This window comes from Vulpes vulpes, chromosome 4, assembly GCF_048418805.1.
Source record: "Vulpes vulpes isolate BD-2025 chromosome 4, VulVul3, whole genome shotgun sequence".
NCBI classification, from domain to species: Eukaryota; Metazoa; Chordata; class Mammalia; order Carnivora; family Canidae; genus Vulpes; species Vulpes vulpes.
In genome coordinates, this window is record NC_132783.1 from 54,778,774 (window position 1) to 54,802,263 (window position 23,490).

Genomic DNA, 23,490 nt, shown 5'->3' on the forward strand with positions numbered 1-23,490 from the left:
AAACTGTTGCGTAAAACAGTCTGATGCCAGAGGATCCCATTTGAACATTAACATATCCATTAAAACAGTTTTTAATATTTTCCCAAACTTTCTCTCCTTGATGAAAATGAATCTAATTATCTGGATGAATTTGAGATTCCATACTCAGTTTAGCTTTGCTCATGCTTCCTGACCAAATTTTTTGTTAGATTCTTGCATGAACTTCCAGTGTAAAAGGGGACACATTTGTAAGGCTGACCAACAGGGAAAACCCCACTGTGTTTGCCAAGATTCGGTGACTTGTCCTCCTACAAAACTCCTTGACCAAGTAAGTATTCTACAAAATGGTCTTGAAGGGGCCCCAAATAGTGATTTGAATGAAAGTGGTTTGCAATTGAAATATGTGGGGGGGGGGGGGGGAGACAGATACCCAGGTTATCACCTAAAACTTAAAATAATATTGAAGAGGAAAAAATGCCAGCAGAAACAAGGAATTTCAACTGTGCCCTGAAAAGGTAATAATGGCATTGATCTCCAGAACTCATTTTAAAACTCACTGTATACTTGGAACATCTGCAGTTTGCATTCTACTGAGCTTATCTAGAGCTAGATTGTCAACACTCGTGGTATAATTTAGTTGATTTTTTTTTTACCCAATAAGACAGTTATGATTTTAATACCTTCACTTACCTGACCACATCTTTGGCACGGCACGGTTGATCAGTCAACTAGGAGCTTTAAGGAGCAGGGTGTTTCCCCAATGTACATTCAGAAACATGAGCTTTTTGTCCTGCTTGTCTGTCCTAGGTTTGTGGCACTGACAATCAGACCTATGCTAGCTCCTGTCATCTGTTTGCTACTAAATGTAAACTGGAAGGGACCAAAAAAGGGCACCAACTACAGCTGGATTATTTTGGAGCCTGCAAATGTAAGAGTCTGCCTCTTTTGCCAACCACCATTGCTGAGAGGATTTGGGGTGAATCTCTGCATATCTGAATAATATATATACATACTCATACATGCAAACAGAAGAAGGCTAATGTAGTTCTGAACCTAGGATGCTCATTAAAATCTATTTGAGAGACTTAAAAAAAAAAGAAAAAGAATAACGCCCAGGCTTTAACTATAAGAGATAGATTTCACTGGACTGGGTTAGGGCTTTGGCGATGTTTTTTCATTTGTTTTTAAAGTAACCTAGACAATTCTAATGTGCAGCCAGGGTTCAGAACCACTATGATTATGTTACCACTTAATAATTGAGACGAATGATTGGAATTTTGCTAAATTACTTATCCTCTTCCAATGTACATTAAGTCTCTGCCAAGAAGTTTTATGACAATATATTCTCCCAGAAGTTTTTTGAATTGTTTTCCTTCCCCAAGATACTCTCAGTGGTGTTTGAATGTCCTTATCACTAAATAATTCTCCATATTAGCAGTGCTTACTAATATTTCCAGTTCTCCTCTCCTTCCTGACACACAGAGTATTGAACTTCTCAGCCCTCTGGACATTAAATGTGGCCATATGAGTTGCTTCATCCGATGAAATTTCAGCAAAAACCATCCATTTGAGTTCTAGTTAGATGTATTTGAGAACTAGTATATGGTCCTCTCTGCTCCCTCCACTTTATGTTGAGATGGTGGTGTCTTCAACATCCTGAGCCTGGGAGAAACTGCCGTGAGCAGGACCTTCCTGCCAGCTTGTATTGGACTTGAATGTACAACACAATGACTGTAGTTAACACTGCTGAGTAGTATATCTGAAAGTTGCTAAAAGACTAGATCCTAAAAGTTCTCATCCTGAGGCAAAATAAAAATTTTTGTGACTTGATGAGGTGATAGCATTAACTAAACTTATTGTGGTAGTCATAGCACAATATATGGATGTCAGGTCATTTTGCTGTGCACCTTAGACTTAGACACAGTGCTGTATGTCAATTATATCTCAATAAAACTTAAAAAAAACCCTTTTGTTCATTTAAGCCACTGAGATTTAACATTATTTGTTACTGCAGCATAACCTAACTTCCACTTTTGTCTCTATTCTCCTAATAAATAGTTCTTGTGTCCTCCACCTCTAAATTCCAACTTTCTGATTCTAGAATAGTGGTTCTCAGTCCTGTTTGCATTATCAAGTTATCTTTGGAACTTTTAAAACATCCTGATGCCAAAGCTCCACCCCAAACTAATCAAATTAGAATTTATTTGAATGGAACCTGATATCTGGTATGTTTTTAGAACTCCCTAGGCAGTTCTGTTGTACCACCAGGGTTAAGGACCACTGTTGTGATGGTAGGACAGTCTGCGTGCACCAATCACGAGATGTTGTTAAGTTTACTGTTATGAAGACTTGCCACATAGGATAGGAGTAAGACTCAAAGATTAAAATCTGTTTTCCTTCCTCTGGAACAGCTATTCCTATTTGTACAGACTTTGAAGTGACTCAGTTTCCCCTAAGGATGAGAGATTGGCTCAAGAATATTCTCATGCAACTTTATGAGCAAAACCCTGAACATGCTGGATATCTAAATGAAAAGCAAAGAAATAAAGTAAGTTATCCACAGGTTAACTACCTAAGTGTCTATCTACAGGTTCTGAGGAAAAAGGATGTGTGTGTTGTGGGGAAGAGGAGGCCTACCTCCCACTGCGTATTAGCAAGAGCCCACTTTGCCGCTCTATACCTGCTAAGTTCATACATACTAACAGATTAGTAGTGGTCACCGTTCATGCCACAAGATTTGAGACATGGCCAAACCACCCAACTCCTACTCGAAGGGCAGCAGCCTGAGCAAGGACTCTTTAACTCATACCCTAGAGCAAGTCCTAGTTGAGCAAAGTGAACCTCAATTCCACATTTATATATTCAGGTACAGATATATGATTTAAATTGGAACATCTCTTTTTCCCCCATTGGCCAGGCAGATTATGATATAAGAGAAGTCCCCTACTTGCAAAGTCAGTAGTATATTAAGATTCAAAAGTGCAGAATATTTATTCCAGAAGTTCTCAGGGAAAATTCATTCATCAAATAGCTATTAAGTGCACCTTAGGTATCTAGAATTGATTTACATGCTGGATATAAAGCAATGAACCAAACAAAAATCTCTGCCTTTAGAAGCTCACATTCTTTTTTTTTTTTTTTTAGAAGCTCACATTCTAAGCAAAGAGACTCTGAACAAACACTGTACAGTTTAAAAACAAATCTTACATAGCCTTACATTTCAATTTTTTTCTTTAAAAGGAGTGAGTTGTGTACAAGGGGGTTAAATGCTTTATAGACAAGAAAAAAAACTGCGCTAGAACCAACTAATTCATGTATATATCTACATATGCAAATATGAGATACATGTAAATATATAAACATGTAAATAAATATGAGATACATGTAAATATATAAACATGTAAATAAATATGTAAATATATGTACAAAATATGTCTGATGGGATGAAACATGCTATGAAGAAAAAATTAACAAGAAGGAAGCTGTGCATTAACTGTGTCAGATGCTGTTTACAGATGTAGGATGAGGACTGAGTTGGCCACTGATTTGCCATGTGGTCATGGTCTGTGGTGACCACAGAGTTGATCTTGACAGAAGCTGTTTCTGCAGAATGGAAAGGAGAAAAGCATGAATGGATAGGGTTCAAAAGAGAATTAGGAGGAAGGATGTAGAAGCAGCAAGTATAGACAGTATTTTCATGACATCTTGAAAAGTGAGATGGGTAGCAGCTGGAGGAGAATGTGAGTTCAAGAGTCCCATCTACCAATGGGAGATGGTAGAGGATGTTTGTATGCTTCTGGTAGTAACCAAGTAAAGAAAGAAAAACTGATGATGAGTAGAAAAGGTGCCCAACTGCCATTGGGTGCTCTTGAGGAGATAGGAAGGGTTAGGCTCCTGAGCACCAGTGAAAGGTTGGGCTTATATTCAGAGCACAGGAAGTTCATCCATGATAACAAGGAGAGTAGTTGGTGGATATGGCCGTGAGAATGGGTAGAAGTTCATTCTAATTGCTTCCAATTAGTTCATGAGTCACATCAGAAGCCAAGAGTTTTATATGCATTGCCCAGAAATAATTTCTGTCCTCTCTCTTTAATACATCATCATGAAGGCCTTGAGAACATTAGATACAAAACAGGGAAATTTTAATGGGGGTGGCCAAGTGGTGTTACACCATGACTAAACTGATCCTGAGCAGACCCTGGACAGAAATACACAGAGAATTAAGAATAGAGTATGCCAATGGGGGAAAAGCAAGACTTTTTTTTTTTTTTTTACTAACTAATAATTTTGCTTAGGTCAGTTTAGCTCCTTTCATTAAAACATTCTCATACTATGACGAATAGTACCTGGTTAAAAGAAAAATCAAAAAAGACTTAAACCTCTTCTGAAAACCACACTTTTTTTAAATGTTAGCTGTTATTCTAGGTAGAAATAAGAAAGTCTATTGTGTTGATTAGAAAGTATTTCATTTGGCCTTATATGATGGCCTGGGCTTATTTTACTCTGTCATGTCGCTATTACTCAAGTAAAGTTTAGCAAATGATAATTTCATTACCCTGATTCCCTGATGATATTCTCCCTTCCTAATCCCAGGTCAAGAAAATTTACCTGGATGAAAAGAGGCTCTTGGCTGGGGACCATTCCATTGACCTTCTCTTAAGGGACTTTAAGAAAAACTACCACATGTATGTATATCCTGTGCACTGGCAGTTTGGTGAACTTGACCAACATCCTATGGACAGGTAAAAACTCTTTGCCTTCCCATTACTAGATCATCTCCCTCATATAATGTCTTAGTTATCTATACAAAGATAATTCTAAACAAATTTAGGAAGTTTTCCAGCTCTGATTTAGAACACTGAGATCCCAAACAAATGTGGGTAGGTGTCTAAACACAAAACTGCTTTGAAAATAACAGAATATGGCCACATCATCATTCCCAAGTTTAGATGTTAGGACCCAGAGACTCCTTCAATTTTTTCTCATCCTTGATGCTAAATTCCTAAGATAATCCAATTGGCCCAACTTGGGTCAAGTGCCTACATCAGGAACAACTGGGTTTGGTCAGTGGATAAGAGCCAGGTTGTACAAACATAATTGCTGGTGGGAGCATCCCTATAAATTTAAGATGGTGGGAGGATACTTCCCAGTGAGGAAGAAAACTTTGTGACATCCTAAGTGCTATCTATCTTACCCATAAATAGTTTATTTCATTTGCAAGTTTTCATGAGTGTACTATTTATTTGGCATACTTAGCAATAATCTTGTGGAAGAGAAATGCCTTGGTTATCCTAAAAGTTAACTTTGATATACAAGCTACTCATTAACATACTGCACTTTATTCACTTTATTGCAGAGTCTTGACTCATTCTGAGCTTGCTCCTTTACGAGCTTCTCTGGTGCCCATGGAACACTGCATAACTCGCTTCTTTGAGGAGTGTGACCCCAACAAGGATAAGCACATCACCCTGGAGGAGTGGGGCCACTGCTTTGGAATTAAAGAAGGTAAATTCATCATCAGCCCAAGAAGAGGGGTATCCTTTTCTCCCAGAGATCCCTAAGCTCTGCAGCCCTCCTAGGGAGGTCCTGCTGTGTGCTCAGATTGAAACCTCAAGACAGCAAGGGGGCAGCATCCCAAGTAGGACTCCTTCAGTGCACATGCTGTCATTGCAAGGTTATTTCATTTTTTCCTTATGATATTCTGTTTTCAAAGGGTAACAGGTGGGAATATTTAGAGGATACTACATTGAGGTCTTAGCAGTTGGCTAAGCCTAAGAAAATGTCAATCCAGAGAGCTGTGCCAGATGTCAGAAGGCTACCCTTATGACGAATGAGGGATTTTATATACTTTCTTAACCTCAGTATTAGTCCACACTTTAAAAAAATCATATATGAAGAGTAAAACAGCAAGTCTGATTCTGCCAGTGGAAGATATCAGAAAAATCTTAGAATTCATTACTAACTCATTAAAGATTGAGCCTCTTATCACAAGTTTTACCCAGGTATTATGCCTTTAATCCACACTGCACCTTCAGTGACAAAAATCATCATCATCATTATCATCATCATCATCATCATCATCATCATCATCATCGGGTTCTTTATTTACTCCTGCAGTACAAGAACTAAAATTTAGACATTTGTTTTGCTAGGTTATGTCTTAATATATTTCCTTTTATTTTCCTAAGTTAAAGTTGATTTTTGTGAGCAGGCGTGTTTTTAACAAGCATGTTTTTTGAAAGATGTTCAAAAATAAGCAATCAGAACTGCTTGCACAATGTAAATCAACAGTAGACATCAAAAGCAGAGGTTTCATATTTATGTTCACAACATACAAGTAGGATGAATGTACAGCCAATCAATAAAGAAAAATAAGTTCATCAAAGATCAGAGTTTCCCAGAAAGAGGCAACCTATGTGACTTCACTTTTAAATTATTCTTTACGGTATGTAGAATGCCTTGAAATTAAAGAGAAAGAGCTAAGAGTAGGAGGATTACTTACTTATTGATAGTTAAGCAGAAAAGGTTAGTTCTTTTCCTCTGCAATATCATTTTGTGAAATAACCACAATGGTAATGAACAAAGAATGTGTATTTTTGCAAGCATTGAGTGCTGTACATTGGTTACCTATTGCTGCATAACCCATTACTCTAAAGCTTAGAAGCTTAAAATCTCACAGTTTCCAAGAATCAGGAATCTAGGAGTAGTTTACTTGGATGGTTCTGGCTTGGGATCTGCTCTAAGGCTGCTCACCTGGCTACTGTTGGGAGGTTTCATTTCCCCACTATGTGGTCCTCTCCATGGGATTGTTCACAGCATGGCATCTGGTTTCCTCCAGAGAAGTGATCAGAGAGAAAATTAAGAGGAAGCAAGAGAATCCAAGACTGAAGCTAAATGTCTTTTATAACCTGATCGCAGAAGTGACATACATCATTTCTGCCACATTCTGTTGGCCGGACAACCCTGCTGTAATGTGGGAGGAGCTCTTGGAGGCTGGCTATGACATACTGTGTGTACCCTCTTAGCACTGATAGGAAATTAATGAGCTATTGAGACCCAGACCTGCATAAATAATACCACTTTTCTTCCTAACATCTATTCTATAAACTCAAATATATTCCTAAAAATGGCTAAAACTATCTTCTCTAATTCCCATGTTAAAAAGGACAAAGTTTGAGATCTAGCAATTTCTGGGTGGAGTCTTTTGGGTTTTCCACATAAAGTATCATGTCATCTGTGAAGAGTAAGTTTGACTTATTTTTTGCCAATCTGATTGCCTTTTATTTCTTTCTGATGTCTGATTATTGAGGCTAGGACTTCTAGTACTATGTTGAACAGCAGTGGTGAGAATGAACATCCCTGTCGTGTTCCTGACAGGGGAAAAGCTTTCAGTTTTTCCCCCATTGAGAATGATATTCACTGTGGGCTTTTCATACAGCCACTCTGGAAAACACTATGGAGATTCCTCAAGAAGTTAAAAATAGAGCTACTCTATGAGAGGTATTTACCCAAAAGATACAAATGTAGAGATCTGAAGGGGCACCTGCACCCCAGTGTTTATAGCAGAAACATCCACAGTAGTCAAATTATGGAAAGAGCCCAGATGTCCATCAAAAGATGAATGGATAAAGATGTGGCATATATATAAAGATATATATAAAGAATATTGTATATATATTATACAATATTCATATATAGTATATATACAATTATAGAAAATGTATATATACATTGGAATATTGTATATATATGTATTACATATATATCATGTCAAATATCTGTTTGACATGAATGAATAGAACTGGAGGGTATTATGCTGAGTGAAATAAGTCAATCAGAAAAAGGCAATTATCACATGGTTTCACTCATATGTAGAATATAAGAAATAGCACAGAGGATCGTAGAGGAAGGGAGGGGAAACTGAATGGGAAGAAATCAGAGAGGGAGACACATCATGAAGGACTCTTAATTCTAGGAAACAAACTGAAGGTTGCTGGAGGGGCAGCAGGTGGGGAAATGGGATAACTGGGAGATGGGCATTAAGGAGGGCACATGATGGGATGAATACTGGGTATTATATGCAACTGATCATTGAACTCTACATCTGAAACTAATGATGTAGTATATGTTGGCTAATTGAATTTAAATTTTTAAAAAAGGACAAAATATACTGAAGTACAGCCCCCCACTCCGTCTACTCCACCATTATCAAAAGGCAGGAAACTTAGCTAGGACAAGACATATTTAATGCCCTTTTATAAAGCTTGATTTTAAGAGAGTGATATTGGAATAGAGGCCATTTATTTAAGGAAACCAGTTGTGCTTCACTATTCTGAAACTTCTGGCAACTTCTCAGCATGTAGTCTCCCTCAGGCTCTGTCTGGGAGGAGCAGGAAAAGCTTAAAGTTCAGTGACTCGGAAAGCTCCTAATGATCTTGTTTGTTCACTGTGGTTTGGCCATGATGACATTTTGAAGAAGGGAAAGAATTATCACATAGTAAACCAATAAAACAGATATTTAATATTCAGTCAGAATAAGTAAACAAGTTACTGCTTTGGGATGTAGCTAGGGAAAACAAAACAAAACAAAATATTTCTAAGTATGCCCCTCCTTCCCTCATGGCTGAGAAATCCACAGAAAGACCAGATAAATTTTAGCCAGTGTTTTCCTGAATTTTAACAGACTTTTATCTGAGCTAGATGTGCTCAAATATTTTAGCTCTGTCATTAACTAGCTATGTGAATTAGGGCATACCACTTAACCTCAACAGGTCTCATCTTCCTTAGGTGTAAAAATGAGTTTAATTAAAAGGTGGAGGAGTCTTATTTATTTAGTGCCTGTGACATACCATGTATTGACATATATCCATGTTAATCGTTAGAAAGACCTTCCAAGTGAGACCAACAGGGCAAACAAGTCAGATCATCCTACTAAACCAATTAAAGGCATTATCCTAAGAGTACTGGAAGATCATTAAAGTATTTTAAACAAGGGAGCAATTTCACTGTATTTGTATTTTAAGAAAGATTCTTTTGGTTATATTGTGGAGTAGCCAGAGAAGAGTTGAGAGGACGTGTGGTAAGTTCAGGCACAGCTGATGAGTACTTGAACTAGGGCAGTTACAGTGGGGAAAAAGAAAAGGAAACCTATTCAATATATATTTAAAAATATAAACAAATTCAAGATATATTCAAGAATATAAACATATTCAAGATGTATAGAAATAATAAGACAGTGTTTGCTAGGAAATGTGTAGGGGCAGGGAACAGACAGTAGAGAGATTGAGAGAAAGAGAAGTATGACACCCAGGTTCCCTGCTCAGGCCAGGCGGGTAAACAGAGGGATGAAGATAGAAAACACAAGAACAGAAGCAGATTTGGGGAAGATGATAACTTCTGCTTATGACGTGTTGAACTTTTAAGTACTTGGGAGACAATGTACAGTTGAGAGTTGAGTATGTGGGTCAACTTTTCAAGACAGCATTTCGGAATTTAAGTACATATTTGAGGATTATGAGCGTACAGAAAGTAGTTAGCACCACAGAAGGGAATTACTTCCCTAAGAAAAAAGTGTTGAGTTACGTGGAAAAGGCCCCAGGGTTGAACACCAAGGAACAACATCTGGCTGGTAGCTAGAGGAGGAAGAAGGAGTTTATGAAGAAGAATAAAAAGTCTACTGAAAGGAAGGAAGAAAACAGCATAAGGCCGTGTCAAAGGAGGTGTTCAAAGAGGAGGAAGAGAACAGAGTGCCAGATGCTGCTGAGATGCCAAGTAAGATAAAAGACTCAGAATATTCCTTTTACATAGAACTAAGGATATCCTGGGTGGCCTTTGTAAGAGCAGTTTTAGTGGAATGGTAGAGATAGAAGCCAGATTCTATAGGCTGAGAAAGAATAGATGAGAAATGGTAAAGAGTGGCTGTTTGAAAGCAAGGTAGAACTAAAGAGGAATATAAAGTTGAGGGAAAAATCTATGAGGATAAAATAAGGTTGAGCATTCATTCATTCCTTCATTCAACAGAGGTTTACTGATGGTCCACCTAGTGCCAGGCACTGTTCTCAAGACTAGATATGCAACATATTTAAATGCTAATAGGAAGGTCCCAGTGAGGAAGGAAAGGTTGAAGATGTAAAAAAGAAAAGCAAAAGAGGAAAATTAGAGGAGAATTTCTTAGGACGGAAGACATCCTGGGCACAAGCAGGATTAGCCTAAAGACAACAGGAAGGACATTTCTCATCCGAACAACAGAAACAAGGCAAAAATATGAGCACAACCATAAGTAAATTTACAAATAATGAGACTAAAATGTCCATTTTATAAATGAAGCCATTGTTCAAAAGAAATATGCCAAAGTTCATAATCTTTCCAACTCTTGGGCAGAGACTTATATAGGGCAGGAAAATTACCTGGTGTCCCAGACAGGGTAGTAGTTAATATGAAAAAGAAGTATGACTTGAAGTTTCCTTCAAGTTAATCTGCTTAAGTATTTGTTCAACAATTATTGAGTGAGGGTGGGCCATACTGGTAGGAGTGGTCTTATATCTGCATACAGTGCTACTACAATACCATTGACTGTGTTCCTTACTCCTTAACTTTTATCCCTGTGACTTATTCATTCCATAACTGGAGGCCAATCTGTACCTCCCACTCTCCTTCACCCATTTTGCCCATCTCCCCACCCCCTCCCTTCTGGCAACCATCAGTCTGTTCTCTATATCTGCTTTTTGTTTGCTTATTTGTTTTGTTTTTTTAGATTCTGCGTATAAGCGAAACCAAATGGCATCTTCTTAAAAGCTTCACAGGTGATGCTGATACCGTACCAGGGTTGAGAACCATCCTACAGTATAATTAGATGGTTTCTCTAATCCTCTAGCTCTGACATTATTTGTTTATATTACTACTCTGGCTATTTTCTAAAAGTGTGTTTTGTTTTGTTTTTGTTTTTTACAGAAGACATAGATGAAAATCTCCTGTTTTGAATTAAGATTTGAAAGAATTCAAACATTCCAGCATCCTCCTCCATTTCTGACCACTCCTGAAAACATATGCAGCCACAATACTTGTAGATTTATATTTAGCAAAATGTTTGCATGTCTGAGAAGACAATGAGGGTAATTGCTTGCTAACAGTGTATGCACCAAGCATTTAACATTAGCTTTGAAAATAAAACTTTAAAATTAAATAAAGTCAACATACGCAAAATACTGTGTGCTCTTTGTGAACAAGAGTTTTAACTCATCCCTCTCTGCATCCATTTATGAAATACTAATTATAAAACTTGAAGAAAACACTACACTCATTTTGTTCATAATATCATGTACACTTCAAGAAAATGGAATAATGTTCTTTTGTTTTTAATGTGCATTATTTTCAGTATCTTAATGTCCTAATAAAAATCTAAATCTAACTCAAGTTTATTTCCAGTCATTTATTTAAACAACTGCATGTGAAAAACCAACTCAGGACTCACACTTCAAATGAAATTAAAACTACACTTCCTAGACCCTACTATAAAAAAAAAAGAAAAAAGAAAAAAAAGAACGTGGTTGGGGGAGATGTTTCCTATGGGAAACAAATATTCAGCTCTTAAATGGTAGATGCTTATTAATGCCCTTTGTTGAGATGTAAATTTAAATAGAAAAAAATTCAAGTGCTTCCTACTAAGTTAAAATAGGGTGATTATTACGCACTGCTTAATACAACTAATTCTAACTTTGGTGCAGCTCTCTATGTATGTTGGGGGAAAGGGAGGTCGTGCAAAATTTTTACACATTTCATGTCCTCAAAATAAAGATCATATAAAGACAACACAGACAACATAAAGTTCTGAAGTGTCTTAATGTCCAGTGTAGTCAGAGGTAAATATTATTACTGTAAATTGATAGCAATAAATCATTTCATAAGAGAAAATTTGTGTTTTCATTTGAACTCTTTCTTCTTTCATAACTATTATAAGGCTAGATAGCAAAAATAATAAAAAATAATAAAACTTCATAATAGAGCTTTTTCCAAGATCTGAAGCAAGGCAATGAAAGAAGCTGTCGCCTTCTGTACGCTACTTAACAATTATTTAAATGAAAGTAAAACAGTTTTGTGTTACATATTTTCTTATCTGAAATGAAAGATGTCAATGCAATTTTGTTAATTTTTTAAAATAATAAAAAATGTGTTGTTGTGGTTGTTAAGAGCCTTGGTTGTGATGCCCCAGGGAATTTCATCTGCAGGAACTTATGGAAAAGTTGCTTTTTATCAGAATAATTTTCTCTGATTAACTTCAAAATTGTATTATCTCTTTTCTTAGCTCTGTGAGTCACTTGTTCTTAACCAGATCACATCACATCAGTTATTTCTAAATAATTGAGTTCAATTCAATTAATCAAAATCTAAGTATTATATATAATTTTTTCCAACTAAGGATATAATTTTAACTATTCCAAAATTCAGAATGTTTTACGTGTGACTCCAAAGATATGTCATGAGAAATCTTAACTAATGACAGTTATAAATTTATGAATTTGTTAGTTGGAGGTATTAAATTACCATTTTGAATGTTTTGTAATAGTGAAAAGTGATTTTAATTCTAAAGACATTACCTGTTTATTTAAAATGTTTTTTTTTGTTTATTTTAAAATGTTTTATTTGAAAATTAAGATCATTTTGGAGTAACAAACAATATTTAATAATAGAAAATTTTAGAACCTTAAATCTTTCTGTCCACTGTCTCCCTTGTATATTGCTGTCCTAGATGATATGTTATAGATGTAATTTAATATTCTTGGTAGTCACAACTTTTAATTGTGGTGTATTTGTGATAAAGACATTGCTCTAATCCCAACCAAGGAGATGAAATTATTCTGTCAGTCACCAGTCTTTAAGCCCTATCTCTGTGAGATACTTTAGAAGTTGGAGTTCTAGTCTGAAACCAGTTATTCAGTTTAGCTTTAAATCTTGTGACTCATATTGCTCATGACCATAAAGGCATTAGTAATATGCCTTAAATACTAGATGGGCATACAGATTCTAGAAGATCACACTGCTCCTTGACTTCGTTGCTCCGAGGGCCATTTGAAGCAAAGGTAATTAAAAAAACATACGGTATAATCTGGGCTGATTCTATTGAACTAGGTAAAAGAATGTAAAATTTTTTCATGTTGGGTAACTTCATGATTTCTAACAAGCCCACTTATGAAAAAAGAAAATTCAAAGGTTTGGATCCAAAAGGAAGAAAAATATGAAAAAGAAACCTGAAAAAAAAGAGAAAGGGAGATAAGTTGCCTAATTCAGGCAAAGTAAAATTACATGAAGCTAAATCATAGTTGAGTATAAAACACATATAAAGTAGTTGAAGAGTGACTTTTATAAAGAGATATACCTTGCTTCGGATGCTGGGGGCAAGTCTTGATAAAAATGTAATGAATTTGATTATTCTTCCAAAATTCAATTTCAGTGGTTTGGTTTGAAACCCACATGGCAAGTTAATTTGAATTAAATGTGATTTAAGACCATAAAAATGTTTGCTTTCAGAATCTTCTGGCCAGTAAATACCACATTGATTTGCTTTTTTGAATGTATTCATATTTACTCATATTGTGCTATTCTCTGCCAACCCATTATGCCTTACAAGATTTTTTCTCTATTGTTTTCTTCTTGAGGAATAATTGTCAATAACAGCATCCAGACTATGTGAAGGTCTCTAAGTTTCACGTGGGTAGAAGCTCAAGGTGGATTTATTTATTTATACATGCTTAGTCCCCAATATTAAGCATGATGCAACACTCGTGTTTAAAGATTGGTGGGTAGAGGTCACAAATTCAAATAACTTCAGGGCCTAAACAGGTATAGGTTGAACTGTGAGATTATAAGGAAGAAGAGGAATTGTATGCAATGTTATGAGCCAGAGAATGCATGTCTTGTCTAAAGGCATTCAAAGTTTTTTAAAGCACTGTTCTAGGCTTTCAAAACCTGAATCTGGAGGCAGAATTTAGCCTGACACTATTGCAACACTGTAAACAGCTTATTTACAACAAGAATAGGACTTAGAAAAAACTAAAAATAATCTTCTAATCCTTCGATTCCAGACTCTTCCTTCAGAATGAAATTTCTCATTTTAGCTGGCCTTTTGAGCACTGCCACTGCTCTGCCCATTCCTGTGAGTACACCTCCTCCATTTTCCACTCTATTTCCGTTCTAGGGACGGTATTTCTGGGCTAGGAGGCCTTTCCTGTATCTTTTCACTTCACAAAAGAGAAAGGTATAGTCCAGGAAAGTTGTAGAATCAGGAATTCATCACTGGTCCTTAGCCCTTGCTCTTCCCAGTACAAATCGCAGTCCTACATGCCATCTGCCAATTGGGTGACCTTGAGCAAGAAGCTAACCCATGGCTTCCCAGTCTGTAAAATGAGTCATAAGAATGACCTCAGAGTAGTGCAAAGATAATAAAAAAGCACATAAGTCCTAACTGGAAAATAGGAAGCTCTCAAACTTAGCAAAATAGAACTCCCATTCCACAGTGACCTAGGATTTAATTATGCAGTTTGAATTGAGTTTCATTTACAGTATCCTTACCCCAAACTGTCTCCTGTTGACAGCAGCCATGCCTTCTACATCTATACAAATGAGATCTAGGAGTGTCATCTGTGTCAGTTATAGTCTGACTAAGTAGGACACCAAGTAGACAATAAATCCTCTTTCTAGCACATTGTGTAACCAAAGAGCTTTCAAAGTTTGTGTTTGGGGAAAAAAATTAAATTTACAGTTCTATAACTCCCTTCACTTTGAACTTGTAGATATTGAGAGCTAAACTGAGAACACTGTTGATTCAGAGATAAAGAGGCATGGAACATGTAGTTACTCTTAAGAAATATAAATAAAACCAGTATTTGGAAGTAAGTTTAAATGCAAGAAGTACACCTTCTGAATCACTGGACAAAATTAATTTGACCTTTCCCCATTAGATATTCAACTGTTTTTCATTTCAGAAGTGAAGCTACCCCACTGGCAGGTGTACTGCTCAGTAGTGGTCTGTTACCTATTCTCATAAAATGTCTTTGTAATGAACACTGTATTGCCATACGTTGCTTCACCTTGTTGCTGTTGTCGTTTTACAAGCTTGAACAATACGGAGGAAGTTCCAGTGAACAGGTAAATTTCTAGTTGTATTTTCAAATGCCGTATTCATCTTTTTAAAAGTTTATCGTTGTCTGAAATGACTGACATCACGTTTCTTTTTACAGAGATTGGGCTTTTACCCGCCACAAGGACCACCGTTATTTCCTCAGATCCTGTTTCCGCCTCCTCCACAACTGCCCTTGGTAAACATGGGTTTGAAGAATCTCAAATTACAAAAATATTTATTATTTAGATGATGGATATTAAATTTCCCAAATTTTCAGACCTGAATATGAGCTTTAAGAGGTTGCTAGGCATCAGCTATTCACACCCCCACCCTGCACAGCTTGTGATGGAATGTGAGAAGGGGCTAACAAGTTTTCTCCTTTGAATATTCAGTGACTTCTTCCAATGTCTCTCTACACCTGCCATCAAAAAGGTGTCCACACTGAGTTCCTTTGACTATAATGAGCCTAGTTGCTCTTCATGAAGAAAATACTAACCTCTTTTTACTATCTTTTTCAAAATCATCTTGCTGCTTTTTTTCTCAAAAGTTTTTTTTTTTTTTTTCAGCTTTCTGTAACATTTTCTCACAGGTCAAACAATACAATTATTTTGCTCTTCCTGTTAGATACTCTCCAGTCTCTCCTAATATCTGGATTCTTATAACATTTTTAAATAAAGGCCAGAAGAGTGCTAAATACATAATAGAATTTCCTTCACTCTCTATGTAATAGTTAATTGGTACAGACAAATAACATTCATTCAATTAATATTCACTGAATGTCTACTGCATGATGGGGTCTCTAATGACTGCTTGAAATACAGAGACATGAGATAAGTTCACAGTCAGATGAGAGATATTCATAAATGTAAAAATGTAACTTGATGAGTGCTTCTAGATGCAAATACAAAGTTGGCTTAGGCTGTGGGCCAAAGATGTCTTTCCCAGAGGAGACATTATCTGAGCCGGGTCACAAGGGATGAGGAGTGAGTGAGGTACTACAGACAGAGGGAACTGCAAATGGATGGGATGGACCTGAGAATGACAGGACCATTTGGGAAAATGATCCGTACCATGAGGTTGAAACACAGATTGGAGACATGTTAAACTTGGACAGTCCTTAAGCAATGATATTTTGAAAAGTTCACACACATTTTAAAACAGCATTTTGCTTAACTTCTTGTCTACCACCTATCCTTAAAATAAACATGATTTTGCCTAATTTGAGTTTTATATCTAAATGTAATAAACACCTACCATTCGCTTGTATTTAATTTCAAACTGTTATTTCTCAATGGTAAGTAGGCTTTTGGAAATTTGTCACTGAAGTTACAGTTGTTAATGGAACAGTCTTTCTTTTTAATGTTTTCACATATCCTACTTGAATAGCCACTAAATTTCTACCTGCATTTATCATTAATTGCTAATTTTGGTTCTAGTCAAGGCTAGAAGCATTGTTTACCTTTGTTTTTGTTTTTTTGGCTTAAATTCAGTAAGATTTGGTAATGCAAAATCCTGAAGTTTTGGGTTATAATTAGAATGTAGGAACCTCTGTTAACATCTTATATAAATAAGTCTGTATGGCAACAAAGAATCACTAGAATTTGAAATGGAAACTCTTCCTTCCACTAGATGGCAGAGTTGTATTAAAAAGCCGGCAAAGAGTAACCTACTGTTGAGGAACTGGCTTTGCAAGAACTATCAAATACATAAGACAGATTCTTTGATTTTAAATTAATTTAAAATCCATTAGTATCTAAAGCTCCACCAAGTAGAAAGTGGGCTCCCTAAAAGCTTATATAATTGCTCAATAAATACTGGATGGATGGAAGGATGGATGGATGGATGGATGGATAAATCAGTTAATGAGGGAAAAAAGCTAAACTAAACTTCATTTACTCCTCCCCTTTTCCTCCCCTTTTCTTTATAGGTTCCAATTCCTATTCCTTTGCCTTTTCCTTTTGATCCAAATCAGGTAAGTATACTTAAGTGTGCTTTAAGAAAGTACTTAAATGAATGCAAAACAAAACTTGAAAACTCTTTAGATTTAATTGGAGAGAAACCTGATACCAAGGATTAATAGCCATCATTCTCTTTTGGACCTTCAGTTATTGATATTTTTTCTATTTTGAGTCATTTACTGTACAAATCTCATATACCCTTGCAAACTGAACGACCTAAGACCTAAAACTTTCCTTGATCATGTGGAAGGAGCCCAGGAAACTAGTAGAAAAAGCATTTAAAGACAAATAGTCTAGGGATGCAAACTGCCGTTTCATAGTTTGGAGTGATCTTGAATTCCTTTGAGACTTACTTTCTTCTAGAGTATAAAATAATGAAAATGAATGATTTATAAAGTCCATTTTGCCTCTAAAATCTTATGGTTATACCTGACATTAATGGGGGGGGGGGGGGGACAATCTTATTGAAATGGAATCTGTCCTAGAATCCTTTGAACTGGATTTAAGATAATGGTCATGTTATAAAAGGATTAAATTTCACTTTGACAGGATTTTGCTGAATGGAGGGAAAATTACATATGAGATTGACTTAATCACAAATCAAAAAATGTGTATAACATATTAATACTAAATTTTTTAATGATACTACTATTACAATGATGGGAAGTGACATTACTAAAGTTTTCTCTCATAAGAAGTCATCCTAAAATATAGTCTTTTTTCCAACCTAGTAAGCATAAGTTTAATGATCTTTTCAAGAAGTCCCTACTTTGTTCGGAGACCACAAAAGAAAATGTGGACTGTATGCTTCTAGAGATAGTAGGTTTGTGGAAGGAGTTACTTCAAATATTAGTGAATATGATTCTTAATGACATAATTTTAGAAATATAAGAATTCTAAAAAGCATGTTTTCATTAATCAGGTTAATATAAAATGTATGAAGACAAGATAAACAAAATGCTAAATTACAACTCTTTGATTATGTTATTGTGCTTCCTTTATTCTAGGTCCTGACACTTAATGATCTTATAACGGTAAATATATCTGCCCTGTTAATCTAAGTTCATAAAAATACATTTAACTTCCTATGTAAGATAGGCCAGTTCATCATGAAAATTAGTATCTTTATTCGTCTACATTTGGAAACAAAATCAAGCACAGCTGTTAAATTCAAAGCAAAAAAACAATCTCAATGCATGTAGACAGTTCTACATTCATTATTCAATTCATCCAAACTATAAATTGACAACCTCTTCCATCACTGATGAGGCTGAAAATGAAGAGTCAAAAGACTTAGACTACAGAATAAATTGCTTTAGGAGAAATAAAATAGACTTGATTATTTGTTCACTAACAAAGCATTAGCATAAACACATAATAGATTAAAAATTATCCAATCTAAATTCCAACAGGTAATATTTTTTTAACTGAAATGCACACAATTCGACTTTTTAATGAAGCCTTTTAGCGGTACATTATTCAGAAACTTAGTTTATAAAAACAGGAAAAATACTTGAGTGGAGTTACAAAAGAGAACACTAAAAAATTCCATTTCCTCTAAAAACATGCTTTTCATAAACATTTTCTGAAATCAAGACACATCTCACAATAGATACACATATTTATTTAAAGATATAATTTTTATTTAACTAAATGGTACATTTTACAATTGGTGATAACTTAGAATCAAGGATATGCATATTTTGTAAAAATGTCAGAAACTTAGACCTAAATCATTTGTATGCCTGAGAAAAATTTTCAGAATTTGAGACTATTTAAAGCCAACTATCTTAAGGTATACTTATATGTCCCAGAACCTTGAGGTCAAATAGTTTCTGACTCTACTCAATAAGAACTTAAGTCTCTTGAGTTCAAGTGCCAGTGCTCTCCCCACAATCCACTCTATTTCAGCAACATTATTGTCCATTTCCAAATGGCAAACAATAAAAATTCTTGCGTATTTCTAACTAAACATGTTTTAGGAAACTATCTTCAACAATTAATTACTGATGACTATAAAATTAGCAAGTTCACCTCTACATCAAAACATGGTTGAAAGACCACTGGCCTGTGGTGGGAAAGTTTAGATTCTAAACTCACCTTTACAATTAAATTAACTGTGTGACTGTGGGTAAAGGTATAGTTTACCTTCAAGGTCTCTTCCAGTGAAAATATTGCTCCTCAGACACAGAACCCATTCAGATGACCAGATCTGAAGACTTACTTATACTTTCTTTTACTGAACTTCTTAAAAGTACTATTGGCTGGGGCGTCTGGCTGGCTTGGTCACTAGAGCATGTGACTTGATCTTCAGGTCATGAATTTGAACCCCATGTTGAGTGAAGAGATTAAAAATAAAATCTTAAAAAAAAAAAAAAAAGTGCTGTTGGCCGCAACCCATACTGGGAAGAATTCTGAAAGAATAACTTATAATAGAATTGCCTTATCTTCATAGTCATAAGAATTTTTTTTCTCCCAGTGATCCTCGTTAAGTCAGAAAGCAGGAAGAGGCATCCTAAAAGAACAAACACTACCTCACGTATTGTTCTTACCTAAGAAAAAAATGGCAGTGTTTAGACATGTTCTTGCATATGTGCTGGGATGGACAGCTCTACAAATAGAGGGATTCACCTTCTTTCAATGGTCAATTCCTTGAGCAAGCTGCCAATCAGTTAAAATGGAACTGTGCAAACTACAAAGCAATACTTTTCCAGTGAAACTGCTTGTCTAAGCAGACCCTTGAAGCAGAGTATTCATAGTTGTCCTAAAATTTTGGTTCAAGTATCATTCACATAGGGAGTTTGCATAATTTAAGAAATACAACACTTGCATGGATGTGTACACAGTGAGTTTTTTAACCACTCACATCAAATTCCTATCTTTCAAATATAGTGAATAGTTATAAGAAAATATTTTTTTGAATTAAGGGAATTTAGATATTGCATATTCATTTTAAAATCTTATATCATGTAAATAAAGCACTAAACAATAAAATGGAATTAATTTTTCAACAAAAAGAGATTCATTTTTTTTTTAAAGATTTTATTTATTTGGGATCCCTGGGTGGCGCAGCGGTTTAGCGCCTGCCTTTGGCCCAGGGCGCGATCCTGGAGACCCGGGATCGAATCCCACGTCGGGCTCCCGGTGCATGGAGCCTGCTTCTCCCTCTGCCTGTGTCTCTGCCTCTCTCTCTCTCTCTCTCTCTCTCTCTCTGACTATCATAAATAAATAAAAATTTAAAAAAATTTTTTTAAATTTAAAAAAAAAGATTTTACTTATTTATTCATGAGAGACACACACACACACACAGAGGCAGAGAGACACAGGCAGAGGGAGAAGCAGGCTCCATGCAGGGAGCCCAACGTGGGACTCGATCCGGGGCATCCAGGATCACGCCCTGAGCTGAAGGTGGCGCCAAACCGTTGAGCCACCCGGGCTGCCCCAAAGAGATTCATATAGAAAATATTTTAGTTTCTATGTGGACTGAAAAATAAACCCTCTAGCACTGATCATTGACTTTTCTTCTTTCACAGTTAATCACTTCTATTTTGAACCAACTCGGGGTAAGTGCATATAAATTTTTAAGCCAGTGTAAATTACAAGCCTATTTAATGGACTGAAGATAGTATCTTTTTTTTTTTTTTTTAGGGTTTCTTTGGGGTAAGACTTTATTTCTATGATTTTACTGATAAAAGCAAGTGACATTTAATCTCAAGAAAGGTAAGAACAATTCTCAACTATAAAAACATCTGACAGAGTCAAACCCAACTGACTTACCCAAATTAGAGCTCCTGAACTATAAACTCTGGCTCTTTAGATCAGAATTTCTGCAAGTCTAAAAAAGGTACTATTTTCATAATGTCCATGGTATGTGACAAAATTTCAGCTTACAGAAATATATGTAGTATTAGGTTGAAATTTCAAACAGTAAATTTTACCTCAAGCTTGTTTTTGTTTTATGGACAATTCCTGTAAGTAGTGAGAAAAGTCAGCGTGAAACTATCACATCTAGAAATGGCTTGATTTCCAGGCAAGGCAATACATCTCAACACAAATGCATCAGCTTACTGGATGGCAAGGCTACAAACCTTGAAACTTTGACTCTCATCCAAGTTTGTTTTCATTTAAAATATATACAAAAAATATATATTTTTAAAGATTTTATTTATTAATAAGAGAGACACAGAGAGAGAGGCAGAGAGAGAAGCAGACTCCATGCAGGGAGCCCGGTGTGGGATTCCAGGATCATGCCCTGATCATTCCAATGATCAGGCGCTAAACCACTGAGCTACCCAGGCGTCCCCGTATATTCCTTACTTAAGTATCTGAATTAATATCAATCAAAAGTATATTTGGTATGTATTTATTTTAATCCACCCTGAGAGAAGCTAATGAGTCAAAATATTCTCAATCTCAATTTTGAGAAAGAAATTGGATTTCACTCAATGAAATGAGCAGGATGAGAGACATGAGTGGAAACAAAGAAGAAATTATGGCAAAAATACCTTCATATAATAAAACTATAATTTGTGTTTATTTTGGCAGAAATAATTCTCTCACTACTATCAGAAATTATATACGGTGAGTAAAATCTCCAAATACCTTCCAAGCACTATTATGTACGTTAAAAATATTTTTATCTTAGGAGTTTACTAGTCTCAGGTCATGTCCATATGGATAAATTAATAGAATGATGAAAGGTGTACTGATGAAAGCAGGTAGATTAACCTACTTAAATTACAAATGCTCCCTTCAAAGGATGGGTTTTTATTTTTATTTTTTTTAATTTATTTTTATTTTTATTCATTTATGATAGTCACAGAGAGAGAGAGAGAGGCAGAGACACAGGCAGAGGGAGAAGCAGGCTCCATGCACCGGGAGCCCGACGTGGGATTCGATCCCGGGTCTCCAGGATCGTGCCCTGGGCCAAAGGCAGGCGCTAAACCGCTGCGCCACCCAGGGATCCCAAAGGATGGATTTTTAAATCAGTTTATTAAAACTTCACAAATATGTTGAGTATAAAACCAATGACCACTTCTTATACTGTAAGAAAATATAGCATTTAGCCCTAAAAGTAGTTAGAATTTTCAAGTGCCCTCTTTAGCTACCAAATATTTAGGTTTTAGGTAATTACAGTCTCATGTAGGTTCAGTTTCCATTTAAATTTGAATGCTTTCAAAAGCTCAAGAACACCTGCTAGCAAGAAAAATACTGGTTGCTGCCACTTATCCTTAAGATATTATCAAATAAACTCTTTGGGCCAAAATTTCAATTTCAACCACACTAGCTAAATCACATGCGGCCCTAAAGTCATAAACTATAACTGTATTGCTATGGATAATTTGAGTACTGCTTCATATCTTTTTTTTTTTTATTGGAGTTAACTTTGCTAACATATAGTATATCATCCAGTGTGCTGCTTCATATCTAATCTTCCGAACTGCATACTTAAAGTGACAAATCATAAAAACTTAATAACCTTAGTAGGGAATAAAATACAGAATAGGTTTAAGAACCAGGCAGACCAGGATTCAAATCCCAGCTCTCTCCCTTACTGAATTAACCTTGGGACAATCTTTCTAAATATCATATTTTTTCTATTATTTAAATTAAATTAGCCAACATATAATACTTCATTAGTTTCTGTTGTAGTGTTCAGTAATTTATCAGTTGCGGATAACACCTAATGCTCATATCATGTGCCCTCCTTAATTTTCATCTATGAAATGGAAATAATACCACCTAACTTCATAGGACTGTTGCTGAGGATTGAGTGATATAATGTAGATTATGCAGTACATGGCATCTATTATTACTATTTTACTAAATATCTTTTAGACAAAAGTATTCCAGAAGTGTTCCTTAAACCTAAAATATAAGAAAAGCAAATATGAAGGCAATATCACCTAGTGATATAGGAGCAGATATTCCTCCAGAAATGTCTTAAACTATTAATCTGGTTTTTCTTATTATAGATGATGCTGGATTATCAGAAGATTATCTACTTCTGTCCCATCTATAGTTTATAGTTTTATAATTTTGCACACTTTATATATGTTCCAGAGAAAACTCCAAAATGCCATGAAGAATTTATTATATATTTTCTTTAGTTCTTCTTTAAATAAAATGCTTTAGTTCTTCTTTAAATAAAATGTTAATATTACCTAATATTTTTTCTAATGTCAATGTGAATGTTTTGATACTATTAGACTTAAGTAAATGTCAAACTTCAGGGAATTGCTCAAACTTTCTCAAGAGCTTTAGTAAGCAGCTTCAGTTTAAGGAATTCTGTTCAGTGCTCTGTTCAGTGCCAAGAAAAAGCAATCTCTTCCTGCCAAACATTAAAAGTAGAATCCAACTCTTTCATTGTAGGAGAAGGTCATCCTACCCATCACCTAATGAGCAGGTCATCCTGGTCAGCACAAGTCCCTTATTATA

General features: G+C 35.6%; 1 protein-coding gene and 2 long non-coding RNA genes across 26 annotated transcripts in view; all 3 read left to right on the forward strand.

The window, feature by feature from the left end:
• SPARCL1 (SPARC like 1) overlaps nt 1-11,391 on the forward strand; it is a 43,920-nt gene extending 32,529 nt beyond the window's left edge. For 9 of the 24 annotated variants that reach the window (XM_025998116.2, XM_072754976.1, XM_072754970.1 and 6 more), the window contains 6 exons: nt 189-307; nt 787-907; nt 2,391-2,527; nt 4,573-4,721; nt 5,336-5,484; nt 10,930-11,391. In XM_025998116.2, the coding sequence (XP_025853901.2) occupies nt 189-307; nt 787-907; nt 2,391-2,527; nt 4,573-4,721; nt 5,336-5,484; nt 10,930-10,958 (704 nt within the window). In that variant the 3' untranslated portion in view covers nt 10,959-11,391. Of the gene's footprint in view, nt 1-188; nt 308-786; nt 908-2,390; nt 2,528-4,572; nt 4,722-5,335; nt 5,514-5,847; nt 5,982-10,732 lie in introns of those variants that run through there. The other 15 variants (XM_072754965.1, XM_072754960.1, XM_072754972.1 and 12 more) reach the window with 3 other exon arrangements.
• Nucleotides 11,392-15,179: 3,788 nt separating this feature from the next.
• On the forward strand, nt 15,180-20,838 carry LOC140598423 (uncharacterized). Its single transcript, XR_012000852.1, has 5 exons — nt 15,180-15,290; nt 17,022-17,066; nt 18,060-18,086; nt 20,586-20,615; nt 20,701-20,838. It is a non-coding gene; the product is annotated as an uncharacterized lncRNA (long non-coding RNA).
• Nucleotides 20,839-21,515: 677 nt separating this feature from the next.
• LOC140598424 (uncharacterized) lies at nt 21,516-23,222 on the forward strand. Its single transcript, XR_012000853.1, has 2 exons — nt 21,516-21,633; nt 23,028-23,222. It is a non-coding gene; the product is annotated as an uncharacterized lncRNA (long non-coding RNA).
• Nucleotides 23,223-23,490: the final 268 nt, after the last annotated feature.